The 14,893-nt window shown below is 33.3% G+C and overlaps 1 protein-coding gene across 1 annotated transcript in view; it reads left to right on the top strand.

Annotated features, from left to right (window-relative positions):
- The window catches only part of LOC127869009 (probable ATP-dependent RNA helicase DDX46), a 93,820-nt gene extending 88,128 nt beyond the window's left edge, over window positions 1-5,692 (top strand). The window contains exons 21-23 of the mRNA XM_052411258.1: window positions 652-819; window positions 2,542-2,736; window positions 3,537-5,692. Coding sequence (XP_052267218.1) covers window positions 652-819; window positions 2,542-2,736; window positions 3,537-3,584 — 411 coding nt within the window. The 3' untranslated portion in view covers window positions 3,585-5,692. The remainder of the gene's footprint in view (window positions 1-651; window positions 820-2,541; window positions 2,737-3,536) is intronic.
- Window positions 5,693-14,893: the final 9,201 nt, after the last annotated feature.

Raw genomic sequence — 14,893 nt, 5'->3', positions numbered from 1 at the left:
AACTGGGCATACCCAAGGGGTCATAAACTGTACAATCACACATTTTTGGGGATGTATATTTTTTGCCCTGGAGAGAATTTATGACCAGTGCATAGTAGTCCATACTTACAGATTTTGCCATTAGTCAGATTGTCAATGTACACTTTATCTATCCATGTACAGGAGTTCATAGTTCTTGAAATGTCTGTCTATTTAAATGAATGAATGAAACGTTATCTTTGTATTTTTGTGGACTTATGGTTTGCGCTCTGTGTGTCTGTGAGTCTGTCACACTTTTCTGGATCCTGCGATAACTTTTAAAGTTCTTCATATTTTTTCATGAATCTTCAAACATGGATAGATGGCAATATGGACATTATTCACGTGTGTGTTTCCTAGCATCTTTTTGCCGGTAAACATCATTTTATAATCGACTAGAAACAAAAAACACATTACCAGTTTTACCACAATCACCAGGATGTAGAATAATATGGAGAAATATTTATCAACATAAATACCATGTCTGAATTTTATCCTGTTTTCCATGAAATTATGTCCATAAATATCATGGAAGGATATTGTGAAATCTTATTGTTCTACTAAAGCCATTCATCTTATTGTTTCAGTTAATATTTGCAGCATTCAAACATTTTCACGTGATGTGTTTTTTAGTCGAAGACAATAGCTGAGCAGATGGCAGAAAAGATCAATGCAAAGTTAGGCTACACTCCAGTAATTGAGGAGGACAAGGATCAGGAGCAGGACACTTTCAAACGCTACGAGGAAGAACTTGAGATCAATGATTTCCCACAGACCGCCAGGTGGAAGGTCACTTCAAGGGTGAGCGTTTTATGATTTTGGCTCTACTCTTGCCATTTTAGCCCAAGTGGGCTCAAAATGCTCTGACATGGTGAGCTTAGCTCAACTTATTACAAAGTGCTCATGGCAAGCTTTTTGTGATCACTTTTTGTCTGTTATATAACGCTAGTCATAATTGTTTACATTGATTACATTTGTCCCAATTATATCTTGGCTGCGTTGAATGGTAATAAGGTCAAAAACTAGGGCACTTGAAACTTGAAGAAGAAGCTTGTTAACACTGTTATGTCACATTTTGTTCCAATCATTATATTACTTGCTCAGAACATTTGTCTCAAGGCCACTTTTTTGCCCAATCTTGCTCAAAATATTTATTATTTATTATGCCCCCCTTCGAAGAAGAGGGGGTATATTGCTTTGCTCATGTCGGTCTGTCGGTCGGTCCGTCCACCAGGTGGTTGTCAGACGATAACTCAAGAACGCTTGGGCCTAGGATCATGAAACTTCATAGGTACATTGATCATGACTCGCAGATGACCCCTATTTATTTTGAGGTCACTAGGTCAAAGGTCAAGGTCACGGTGACCCGAAATAGTAAAATGGTTTTTGAATGATAACTCAAGAACGCATACGCCTAGGATCATGAAACTTCATGGGTAGATTGATCATGACTTGCAGATGACCCCTATTGATTTTGAGGTCACTAGGTCAAAGGTCAAGGTCACGGTGACCCGAAATAGTAAAATGGTTTCCGGATGATAACTCAAGAATGCATACGCCTAGGATCACGAAACTTCTTGGGTAGATTGATCATGACTTGCAGATGACCCCTATAGATTTTGAGGTCACTAGGTCAAAGGTCAAGGTCACGGTGACCCGAAATAGTAAAATGGTTTCCGGATGATAACTCAAGAACGCATACGCCTAGGATCATGAAACTTCATGGGTAGATTGATCATGACTTGCAGATGACCCCTATTGATTTTGAGGTCACTAGGTCAAAGGTCAAGGTCACAGTGACCCGAAATAGTAAAATGGTTTTCGGATGATAACTCAAGAACGCATACGCCTAGGATCATGAAACTTCATAGGTAGATTGATCATGACTTGCAGATGACCCCTATTGATTTTGAGGTCACAAGGTCAAAGGTCAAGGTCACGGTGACCCGAAATAGTAAAATGATTTTCGGATGATAACTAAAGAACGCTTTTGCCTCGGATCATGACACTTCATAGGTTCATTGATTGTGACTCGCAGATGACCCTTATTGATTTTCAGGTCACTAGGTCAAAGGTCAAGGTCACAGTGACAAAAATCGTATTCACACAATGGCTGCCACTACAACGGACAGCCCATATGGGGGGCATGCATGTTTTACAAACAGCCCTTGTTGTCTTTCCGTCCTCCGGAGCCATATCTTGGAAGTGCTTTGGCAGATTTCATTGAAACTAAGTATGCGTATATATATGGATAATAGGATAATGCACCCCAAATGGCATTGTAAACCATCTGATAATAACAGAGTTATGGCCCTTTGTATCTTGAAAAAATGCTTTTTTGTGTGTCCAGAGCCATATCTTGGAAGTGCTTTGGCAGATTTCATTGAAACTTGCTATGAGTGTTCAGAAGCATATTGGCGGGGGATATCAATTCAACGAATTTGCTTGTTCTCATGATTTTGTCCCTCTTCCCTTGAAGGGATGCTAAAAACATGTTAGACTGTATTCCCTTCTGCCCCACAGGAGGCCCTTGCCCAGATCTGTGAGTACTCGGAGGCGGGTATCACGGTGCGGGGCACGTACTTCCCGCCAGGCAAGGCACCCAAGGAGGAGGAGGAACGCAAGCTGTACCTCGCCATCGAGGCCACCAGCGAAATGGCCGTGCAGAAGGCCAAGAAGGAGGTCACGCGGCTCATCAAAGAAGAGCTCATACGTCTGGTAGGTGACACTGCTGGGATTTGGGGTTTATGTCTTGTGTTTTAATTGGTATGTTTGTGATCAATGCGGCTTTTTTGTTTCAAAAGAGGACGGTAATATCTCTAGTTTCTTTAATCAAAGGATTGACATGGCCAATTATTTTTATTTTATATTTGGTAATACCGGTAAGTGATTAAAATTTCACCTGATTAATAATCCAATAATTAAATTAGGGTACATTAAATCTTTGGAAAAACATCCTTAAACATGCAGATATGTCAATATATTGCATCGCTTCTTTTCTAAAATGAAAAATGTTAAGGTTATTTGTATCAAAGGAAGACATTGCTTGCATTTATTCCAAAGAAATCTGTTAAACTCAGTTTTGTTCATTGAAAGCTTGATTGGGAACTTGTTACAAGAGTAATAGATATTTATCAAGATAAACATCTATAATATATATGTGCATTTTCGAACAACAATTTGTCACAAATTGTAATCATATCACATACAACATGTTATTATGCCCCCCTTCGAAGAAGAGGGGGTATATTTTAAAGAATAACTTATCAATATGTATATACATTCATATACCTAAGACTTACTCTGCCATTCACTTTATTCGCCTAGAATTTTTTTATTTTACTTAAAAAAATCTTAGAGAAAACCAAGATGAAAAGCATTTTAACCATCATGGTCTATTTGGCACACTAAATTGTCAGGGGGAGCTCTGCTATTGGTTTATGACATACTTGTATTCTTATTTGTAACATAACACACAAGTGTGTTCTTATTTCATATGCTGCTTTTCTGTTTTTTAGCAAAACTCATACCAGCCAATCAACCGTGCCCGTTACAAGGTCGTCTGATGGGGGAGGTTGAAGAGTATCACAAGGGAAGACAACCTTGCATGTGTATATACATGTATCTGCATTGGAGATGACGATGTTTTAATGAAATTGAATGTATTGTTTTGGAAAGATGTTTTTAAAACTAAAGTGATTCTTGTGTCCACTATGCTAATAGATTCTTGCAGAATTCCATTAAACACGTGTACACCACTGTATGAAAGGGAAATAAGTCATTGAGCTGTACTCTGGAAAAGAATGGCTTAATAAATTTGCTTTAAGTGTTGTCCAAAATTAACCTTTGCAGTCTGCACAGGCTAATCAGGTATAACAGGTTCTTTCTAGACTTGAATTTTGTATTGAAGAGACTTAATTTTAACAAAAATTTGTTAAAAGAAGAAAATCTGTACAGGCTAATCTTGGACAATACGCACACGCATTTAGCTAGGTTTACCCAGAATACCACTCAATTTTATAGACTAGTGTTTTAGTGATAAATACATTATTGTTAACTGAACCATTCTGCTTAAAAATGTGAACGATTTTATCATAAACCATGAGCTTTTTTGTAAGAAATTTATTGGGTTAAATGATGTCTTGTTAACACATGTTGTTGAATATTTGCTGTAATTACATGACCTTCAAAATAAACAGCTTTGCGTTTGTTTAGAATATGGCCTATCACTTCCAATTAACTTGGAGTCATGTTCGCTGGGATGACAGTGGCTGGCGTTGGTACTCAACCTTAAAAACGACAAATAAAGTTTGTGTAGACACAACATAATTATGACGTTATATTTATGATATATTCACATCATTACCAATTTGCACAGATTGTAAATTAAAAGTGCATGTATAACAACAGAAAAAAAACAGATAGCCTAAGAAGAAACGATTCCCAAAAGATCCATAAAATATGTTAAGATATTCACTGCCGGCAAATAGACCTTTGACAATATGATTTTCTAGCACTGATTTCAGATCATATCTAATCAATCTATTCTAATCACAAAATCTTGTTGGTCCAGAGAGACTGTGTCTTATTCTGGTCAGATTCAGAAATCTTTGTTCTTATAACCATTAGGCCATACAAATTTGATTCTATGTTTAAGGTCCGCTCAATTTGTTCAATCTTCCAACCAGGCAGGAAAATAAACAACTCGATGACAAAGAATCTTTTACAACTTATCATTACAGTGGTGTAGTCTAAATCTAAGATGATAAATATTCATAATCGTCATATTATAAGTAAATTTACAAATGTATGTTTTAACTATAATGTGGCTTGTAGCGCTTTTTGTTTAAAAACCAACAATACCATAGCAGCAATATCCAAGATCAAACTATTGCCATCATATCTTAGTAACGTTGCATGTTTACAAACCACATTATCCCAGACTATTTCAGATGTAAAACAAACTGATTAGTGACTTAAACCTAAAAAAACACCCAAAATAATTATATTTAAGACATAATAACAAAGTCATATTTATAAGAGGAATTAAGTTTTTGGCATTTAAACAATAATAGCATTCTCATTCATATTTTTTGAGTGTTCAAAAACCAGTTGTATTCAATTGTGAAGGCAGTTTAATACTGAAGTAGATTGAAAAACACACTGCCTGGCACCATTTTCAATTCGTTTTTGGATCTACGTAAATCTCCCGAGTATAAAAACAATAAAGAATACATTTCTTTTTGTAACACATGGGCATTTGTGATTAGTTTTTGACATTATTAACACATTATTGTAATAACTTGCTTTTCCAAATCGTCAAAATGTTGATTTTATGGGGAAAGGCACCCAAAAACCCACCCGCCCACGAACACTAATCAAAGAATCAAATTGTAATGGCCTTTTTAAGACTTATTAACTGTATATGTTTGTTAAAGAAGACGTGTTTTATTTTTGAAAAGATCTACATTATTGTTTACACAGCAGAGTTGATTCCATGTTTATCTTATGTTATTTTGAAGCATCTTAAACTGGTAATGAAACGTTATTTTCATGTGATTTTTGTTAATTATAATGTGAACAAAAAACACTTAAACATGTCATCATTCTCTTTTCATACTGGACTTCATTTGTAAATAACATTCTAATGAATTCTAAATAAATATTGAACTTATATTGCAGTAATTCATTTTGTCCTCTTATTAAACAGGTAAATAAAACTAGAGAATAAAGGAAACAATAGTCTGTCAATACAGGAATCAACATATATTTATAAATAAATTATAATCGCTTGATGTTGAAAAGTCCACAGTGTGATGATTTAATACATATTTTATCTTCAAATTCACTATCAGGAATATTCTGTTTTAAAAGGGATTTCTTATGAAGAGTTTTAATGTCTTCCATTATTTTAGTTGTTAAACTAAATAATGCTATGGTATCAATATAGGGCTGGTCCACTTTCATACTAGGCCCAAAAATTAAGGATTGGGAAAAAATGGCACAAATGTTCACCTATATGAGACTATGTGCTTCATTGAGCAATTGTATGGATATTGTGGAGTTACAACTTCAGTAAAGTAGCAAATTATTATGACTTTGATTTTCTCCATTCATTTAGGGATTGCAAAATAAGTTTGCTAAATGTTATACAATATGCAATGGTGTGTAGTTTGTAAAAACTAAATTGATTTCTGTAAGGTCCAGGTCATACTTCAAGATCAAAAGGTCAAAATGCAATCATAATCATTTATTGGAAAACTAGCTGTAACTATTGTCCTGACTCTAACATTACGACTTTGCTGTTGGAATTGAATGATTCTGAACAACACAACAATTTGGCACAGATGTTAAACAGCTAAAGCAAGTATATACAATCTTTTTAGCTCACCTGAGCACAACGTGCTTATGGTGAGCTTTTGGGATCGCCTTTTGTCCGTCGTTCGTCGTCAACATTTTGCCTTGTGAACACTCTAGAGGCCACATTTCTTGTCTTCATGAAACTTGGTCAGAACATTTGTCCCAGTGATACCTCGACTGAGTTCGAAACTGGGTCATGCTGGGTCAAAAACTAGGTAAAAAAAAATTTAAAATGTAAACACTGTAAAGTCACATTTGATGCCCAATCTTCATGTAACTTTGTCAAAATGTTTGTCTAAGCGATATGTTGGTTGAGTTAAAAAATGGTTCAAGTCAGAAGAAAAACATGGCTGCCAGGGGGGCGGGGCAGTATTCATTATATAGCTATAGAGAAACCTTGTGAACACTCTAGGAGTCAAAATTTTTGCCTAATCATCATGAAACTTGGTGAAAGCATTGGTTTTATTTATATCTTGGATGAGTTTGAAAATGGTCCAGATCAGTGAAAAAACATGGTCGCCAGGGGGCGGGGCAGTTTTCTCTATATGTATATAGTGAAAATATGCGAACACTCTAGAATTCACATTTTTGTTACAATTTTAATGAAATTTGGTAAGAAGATTTGTTTCCTGGATACGACGGTTGAGTTCGAAAATGGTTCTGATCGGTAAAAAAACATGGCCGCCATGGGGGGATCATTTTCCTTATATGTATAACGTAAAAAAAGCTTGTGAACACTCTAGAATACACATTTTTAGCCTATTCATCATGAAATTTTGTCTAAACATTGATTTTATAGATATCTCGGATGAGTTTGAAAATGGCCATGATAGGTGGAAAAACATGGCCGCCAGGGGGTGTGGCAGTTTTCTCTACATGTATATAGTGAATAAAATGTGAACAGTCTAGAAGACACATTTTTTGCCCAATCTTCATGAAATTTGTTCAGAACATTTGTTTCCTGGATATGATGGTTGAGTTTGAAAATGGTTCTGATCGGTAAAAAAAACATGGCCGCCAGGGGGGGATCATTTTCCTTATATGTATAAAGTAAAAAAAGCTTGTGAACACTCTAGAATACACATTTTTAGCCTATTCATCATGAAATTTTGTCTAAACATTGATTTTATAGATATCTCGGACGAGTTTGAAAATGGCCATGATAGGTGGAAAAACATGGCCGCCAGGGGGTGTGGCAGTTTTCTCTACATGTATATAGTGAAAAAAATGTGAACAGTCTAGAAGACACATTTTTTGCCATATCTTTATGAAATTTGGTCAGAACATTTGTTTCCTGGATATGATGGTTGAGTTTGAAAATGGTTCTGATCGGTAAAAAAACATGGCCGCCAGGGGGGGGTCTTTTTCCTTATATTTGTATAGTAAAAAAAGCTTGTGAACACTCTAGAAGTCACATTTTTTGTCCAATCATCATGAAACTTGGTCAAAACATTGGTTTTATGGATATCTTGTTATGATATCTAGGCCGAGTTCCTTTATGGTTGCGGTCTTTTTAAAAACATGGCTTTAAATGGCTAATTATAGTGTAACCTTGTTTACACTCTACTATGAAATTACCAATGTACACGTTGAATGAAATTTATACATATTATGATATTCATGATCTCCATGCAGTCATGTGAATATTAATTCTGCCGATAAGATATACAGTTAAATTGCCAAAAAAAAATTTATTTATTTTTGTTCCTTTCTGAAGAGGATATTCTAATGTTTATGATTGGTTGGGGATGAAGTGCAACAAACATATTTTTGCCATCTGAAAACCTTTATTAAATAATTTCAAAATTTTAAGTAGTAATATTGATTTCCCAGAAAATTACTTAGGGGAGAAACAACTGTATATAACAGTTTAGAGTCAGGCCCCAAATTCCTGTGCTGGCCACTTTTCACACATTTTGTTGCATGTAATTTAATGACTGCAGACCAATGAAATAACCATTAGCCACAGCAGGTACCTCATTATCTCTGACAGTTGCTTGATACCTAACCCCTTGTTTACAGCCCTTTGCAGTAAATAGCATGGAACAGCAATTGCTATACAGTGGTATCAATAAAGAGATAAACACATAAATACATCTGTCTGGCATTTATTTTCATATAAAAATCAGCATGCTGACTGCATAAAAAGAACAAATTACAACATTGAAGCAAGCTCTTGAAATAGCAAAATTATGTACTTATATATTTCCAAGAAAGGTTTATACAATATATATAAATTTAATGGGCGTGATATTTCATATTTCTTAGCTTTAAGTACAGCGATGCCTGATTGAACTTACTCAATATGGCTATTATTTAACTTATAACTATCACAAAGTCCCAGTGTATATTATGAATATCAAGAAGAAAAAGGAAAGATATGTACGTAAAAATATCCTTTACAGCTTAGGCAACAACTGTTGTCAAAATTCAATTATATTGATCAATAAAAAATAGATTTAAATATTCTCCAACTTTACTGTTAAACATTTATTGACAAAAAACTATAGTGTCTTCATGTACACATATCATATCACTGATATCCTTTGTTCAAGAATTAAAGAGATAGAGAAAATGTACTTAAAACCAACTATTTGCAATACTAATGATACTTATGATATTAAATGCAGCTTGAATTTGAGAATACATTTCACAATTAAAATGCATTTTAGTTTTGCATTGGTTGTAAATAAAGAGTAGGAGCGTAGAGGAATTGTTTAAAAATAACACTTTCAAATGTGAATAATTAACAAAAATTAACTCTTAAATGAAGTATGAAATTTCATTTTAAATCATAAATACTGATTGATATACAAAAGTCATGTAGGCCTACATGGATGATATGTGAAATACAGTATTATGTGAAAGTCAGAAATACCATTATTCAAATTAATTTTATATACAGATGTCATGTATGATATGTGAAATGCATTATTACTTGAAAATCAGAGTATTATTGTTCTAAATAACTTTGAATGGAAAAACAGTGAAAACGTATTTTAATAATAGAGCACACTAAGTCTGTACTACCGCCTGTCTGCTCAGCACTGGTCCTCTTTTGAAGATTTTACACTAAATAATCGAACTATAAAGCACAAGTTAAGCATGTACCCCCGTCTGCATGAAGTTCTTTTTATTATTTTGAACTCCACCTTCCCAGAATAGTTTAGTTCCTTTGGGTCTCAGGTGAGCGCCTTATGGCACATGACCCTCTTGTTTGTTTTGTATATAAAGATAACATGTTGATGAATAAAAAAAAACTAGAATAAAAGTTCAGCTAAATCGGTGTTTTTGTGTTTGTTTTTACAAAGTGAATGAGGTCCTTCCGCACCTGATGCTGCTTTATGTAAATGTATCCCGTCCATCCTTCATTATTTACTGTTGTACTATCAAAATTTGGTACATTTTGAATTGTAGCTGCAATTTCTATCTATATTTATTTTTTACCGAAATATATCAATGTCAACCAAATTATACTTTCATGTAATAGGCAATAATTGTAATAGTACGGTCCAAAGGACAAATATCAAATAGGACAAGATATAGAATAAGTATACAGTGCCTTGTTTGTAAATCCATAAACGTGTTTAGATTTAATAATACAACACAAAGACCTGAATTTTGTTTCTGCAATATTAACTAATTAAAGAGTCGGTTATTATGTAAAAGTGGCAATTAATATTTTGAATGAAGTCAACAAATCGTATGGGTCCATTAACTCTTTTGAGTACGTTGAATTCCTCATTCATAACTATGCGTCAGGTTAAAAATAAAACCGCAAACATTAAACTCCTATATGCTCACTTAAACCTATATAAGACATGGTATAATATAGCATATACTTTAATTTCTGGTAAAGAAATTCAGTGTTGCCCCAAATCCCAAAGGATACCTGCGAAACTTAGGATGAACCAATTAGTTACGTTTAACCTGTATCTGTAACGTAGTCATAAATGCCTCCAAATGGAGGTGCGTGATGCGTCTAAGTATAGAGGTGACAATAACGTAGTGACGTCACCATTTATGTATAGAATGCTACATTCTATACATAGATGGTGACGTCACTACGTTATTGTCACCTCTATACTTAGACGCATCACGCACCTCCATTTGGAGGCATTTATGACTATGACACAAAGAAGTCCGCGGATGAATGAAGAATTTGCTTTATAAGTAAACATTCATGTTATGATTTAAAAGTTAAGTATTATTTTGTTCAGTCTTACGGACTTATGTTAGTATCAATTATAATTTTCGTTAGTTTTCAACTATTTCGCTCTTTATTCATTTTTTTTAAAAACAGAACTTTCACTTTCGGTTGTATAACAACATGTATCCTTTATTGACGAAAGTTTGCAATGAAATAGCGTTTTCAAAACCGCTTAAAAAGTTTCAGAAGGTGTGTCTGATGCATGTTTTGAAGACACAATGTCATAGTTATATTGCCGACTAGTATGGGAACAATTTGATATTTCAAGTGGCTCCATTTGCATTGAAAGAGAAGTTCAAATTGACTTGTTCAGTTTGTTAAATTTTGACACCCTTATTATATATTTTTTTATAAGTGCCTGATAAATTTATTTCTTTAAATAATTGAAATCATTGAAAACTTAGTAAAAGCACGGCATTGATGTTCTATGGTGGTCATTTTTAGTGGAATAGTATGTTACAAATTACAATAAAACAATTATAACTATTGTATTAATGAATTTAGATTAGGTGTCATTTTTAAATGGGGTAGTTATTCATTATATGAGATTAGCACATTATATAGTTGAAAAATAAATAACGCTTTAATGACTTACCATAGTGAAATAAAGTAGCATAGAATATGTTGCAGGTCACAAAATGCAAAACTGAAGTTCAAACTAAGAAGAAGCTTTGCAAATATTTTACACTGACAACACTGTTGATTTTCCAAAAAAAATCCTTCCTATCTTCCTGCCCTAGTTTTTTGGGGAAAATTTTAATATTATTAATATCATTGAGTTAAATTATTAAAATATCAATATGTTTTGATTACATTAGCTAATTATAGTATTATATTATTAATAATGAAATACTTTGCGAGGAAAGTCCCATTCTGTTTTAATTAGTCTTAATTACCTACTAGTAAAATTGAAATTATCAGTGACATCCAATAATTGGATTATATGCGTGTGAATGCATATGTTTTTTTGACAGTTACATAGTACCCTATTTAATTGTATAACAACAAATAACTATAGTTCCACAACCCAGCCCAAGTTTACACAAACTGAATTAATTCATCAATTGATCCTATTTAATTATATTAAAAACAACATGTGTAAGATTTTGAGAATATCCCATGTATTCCTCTAGTATTCCTTTAGTACACCCAGGGTTGGCACCAATCGACGGCCCCCGGTTTTGACCGGCGGTTCTTACTGGTTAAAACCGCCCCGGTCAATACTCCCAAATTTGTCATTACTGGTCAATACTGGTCGATTGAACTTTACCGCCAATTTTGATTAATATTCCATGCTTAATTAACAATATTGATAATATAAATTAAACAGACATGTTGCCAATAATGTCTTAAGCTATTAATACCCACTATTTTATACCTGTTCATGCAAATAAGTCAAAGTTGGTCAACTGGATTTTTCTGGTTGATTGTTTTTTTTTTCAATTCTAATGAATCATGAATGCTCAGAAAATTCTGTGCTTGATTCAACACGAACCTGTCAATTACTGTGTATTAGTTGTTCCTCATGCCCCACGTCCCCAGTCTTCTCACAGTCTTCTCACCTATACAGGTTAGGGCATCCAAAACTGATAATAGGGCCTTAAATGGCACCTTCTTGACACAACCCTTACTTGTCATGTATTCTTGCCTGGATTTCTTTAAGTACTTTTTAAACAAAATAGTGAAAAAATATTTCATTTTCCATTGATATAAAAATTTAAAAAAAACATAATTAGAAATAATTATTAAAAGAAAGTAGAGAAGACCCACAATTGGTAAACATTATTTGTTGGCAAAATCAAGAACTTTGATTGCTTATTCTTTTGAAGACCAACTGAACTTTAAAATATGAAAACCCTCTTAATACAGAAAGGAGACAAGTTAGAAGTAACTATTAAATTAATAGCAAGTTATCTCCTTTTGTGTGAGTGAAATGAAATAGCCTAAGGGCAGATTTGCTTCATTGTCACTTTCAGAGACATAACACTGCATGCATATTATTACCAATTAAGGCTTAGGGACCAGATTTATGACCCTAGAAACCACACTAGTTCTGTTTGTCATTCTGCCTATTAAATAGATTTATCAATAGATCAGTGAAATGATTTATTATGGTTGTTTTTAGGGAAGCCTCAAACAAATTTTACCAATTAAATAGATCTAATTAGAATTGTTTTTATAAGTACCTGAATTTTTTCTTTCATTTATTGAGATCCTTGAAAAATTGAGTAAAAACACAGCTTTGATGGTCATTTAAAGTGGAATAGTTGTGATTTTTAATGAAGAATAATAACTATATCCAAGTTTTAACTGAAACACAAATTATTTTGACTAAATAAATATCATATTGGGATATTTATTTTGAGACAAGTAAATAAAATTGTTTTGTAACATTTAAATTATAATGTCCCAATACAGCTAGTATGAACATTTTACATTGATTTGTAGTACTCAGGTGTTACCTCTCAAAAATATTCTTTAAAAATTAAAGGAAACTCAATGATGAAAATATTTTCAGAACCAGGCAAATAATAGGAAAGTTATGTTTTCACTAATATTAAGTAACAACACACACATACCATTGAACATTATATCAGGCACTTATGGTGCAATATACAAGCGTTAATTGGATTAGCAAGTGTATATAACAAGATAACAGCTATTGTATAAAGGGGTACTTATGGTGCAATATACAGGCCCATTAATCATCATTGATGAGATTAGTTGACAGCTTTGAAGGGGGATAGTCATTCATAAGATGAGATTAGTACATTATCATACAAAAACATTTTTATGTAGTTTATCACTGTTTTAATTATTATTAATAAATTGCTTTAAATTTACCTTTTTTATAATTCATAGAGTTACTAATTTTTCCTTAAATTCCACAAATTCATTTAATAAAAACGGGCAATTGTGTATTGTGTTTCTTATATCAATAAGTTTTTATTACATTTGCTAATAAATTATATTATTAATAATGAAATAATGTGCACGGAAAGTTCAATTCTGTTTTATTTAGTCTAAATGAGTTATTAGTAAAAAATAAAATATCAGTGACATCCAATAATTTGATATAAATAAACATATGAATGCATGAAAAAAATGTTGACAGTTACAAAGTAAATATTTATTTATCATATTTATCTGTTACAAGGAAAACAGTGTCAAAATTAATTTTAATTTGATTTTACCATTTTCATTTCACCAATTGACCATATTTAATTGGATGAAAAACAACAAACACTGCATTTGCACAACCCTGCCCAGGTTCACTCAAACTGAAATAAGGTGTTAATTGTGTATTCAAAATGGGTCTTGATTACACATTATTCTTGGTTGCATTTGTGTTGAGCAACATGTATAAGATACTCAGTAAGATTTTGAGGATATTCCATGTATTCCACTAGTACACCAACATGCACTTACTAATGATTTACATGCAATCACTACACAGTTAAACCCTCCAAAAAACAATTCTAAAACCAAAAAACCATACAAGCTGCTTCATAGATATTAAAAGTTAATTAAAGGCTTCATAAACAAAATAATAATTTTGATAATAAACAAAGATTGTACTTCAACCAAACAATTATAAATGTATTGGGGGGGGGGGGGAACATCTGCACTAAAACTAAAATGGGGGGGAAACGTCTGGGGAGGAATTGTCTCTTTGCGGGGAAACGTCTTGGGGAGGAAACGTCTGGGGGGGGGGGGGGGGGGGGGGGGGGGGGAAACACTGGCATATAAATTAAATGGAAAACATACAATATTATGTCAAGAAAAAAAAGCTGTAAAAATCTCACCTGCTTGTCTTTGATGTTGCAATTAGCACATTCAGCATTTTCAGTATCTACTAAATAAATATATGAAAGTGCCAAATGTCCAAGATACCATGACGTCTTCCTCAAAATGTTAGATCCTTCGAACTCCATTTTATTTTATCCCTGACTAATCCTCTCACACATTAGGCCTACATGTAAGATTCCTTGCAATGTTCACAGCGTTTATTTTAAATCGTTTACGTTCTCAAATTTCAGCAGGTATTTAATTATAAATATTTATTTATGATTTAGATTTATTAACTATTTCGAAGATACAGTCTTGCAACATGTTTAGTTAGTCTAAGTTACGTGTTTAGTGATTCTTACAAACAATAGACTGACATGAAAAGTGGCTCCTTTTGAAGCACAAACTGCATCCAACTATATATTACAGCTGGCCCGGTTTGATGGGGCCTGTTTTTGATAATAATTAATTACCATTTTTCACTTCCGTGTTTATTATGTTTACCAACGCCATGAT

This window comes from Dreissena polymorpha, chromosome 2 (assembly GCF_020536995.1).
Source record: "Dreissena polymorpha isolate Duluth1 chromosome 2, UMN_Dpol_1.0, whole genome shotgun sequence".
NCBI classification, from domain to species: domain Eukaryota; kingdom Metazoa; phylum Mollusca; class Bivalvia; order Myida; family Dreissenidae; genus Dreissena; species Dreissena polymorpha.
This window is presented reverse-complemented; position numbering and strand designations above follow the sequence as displayed.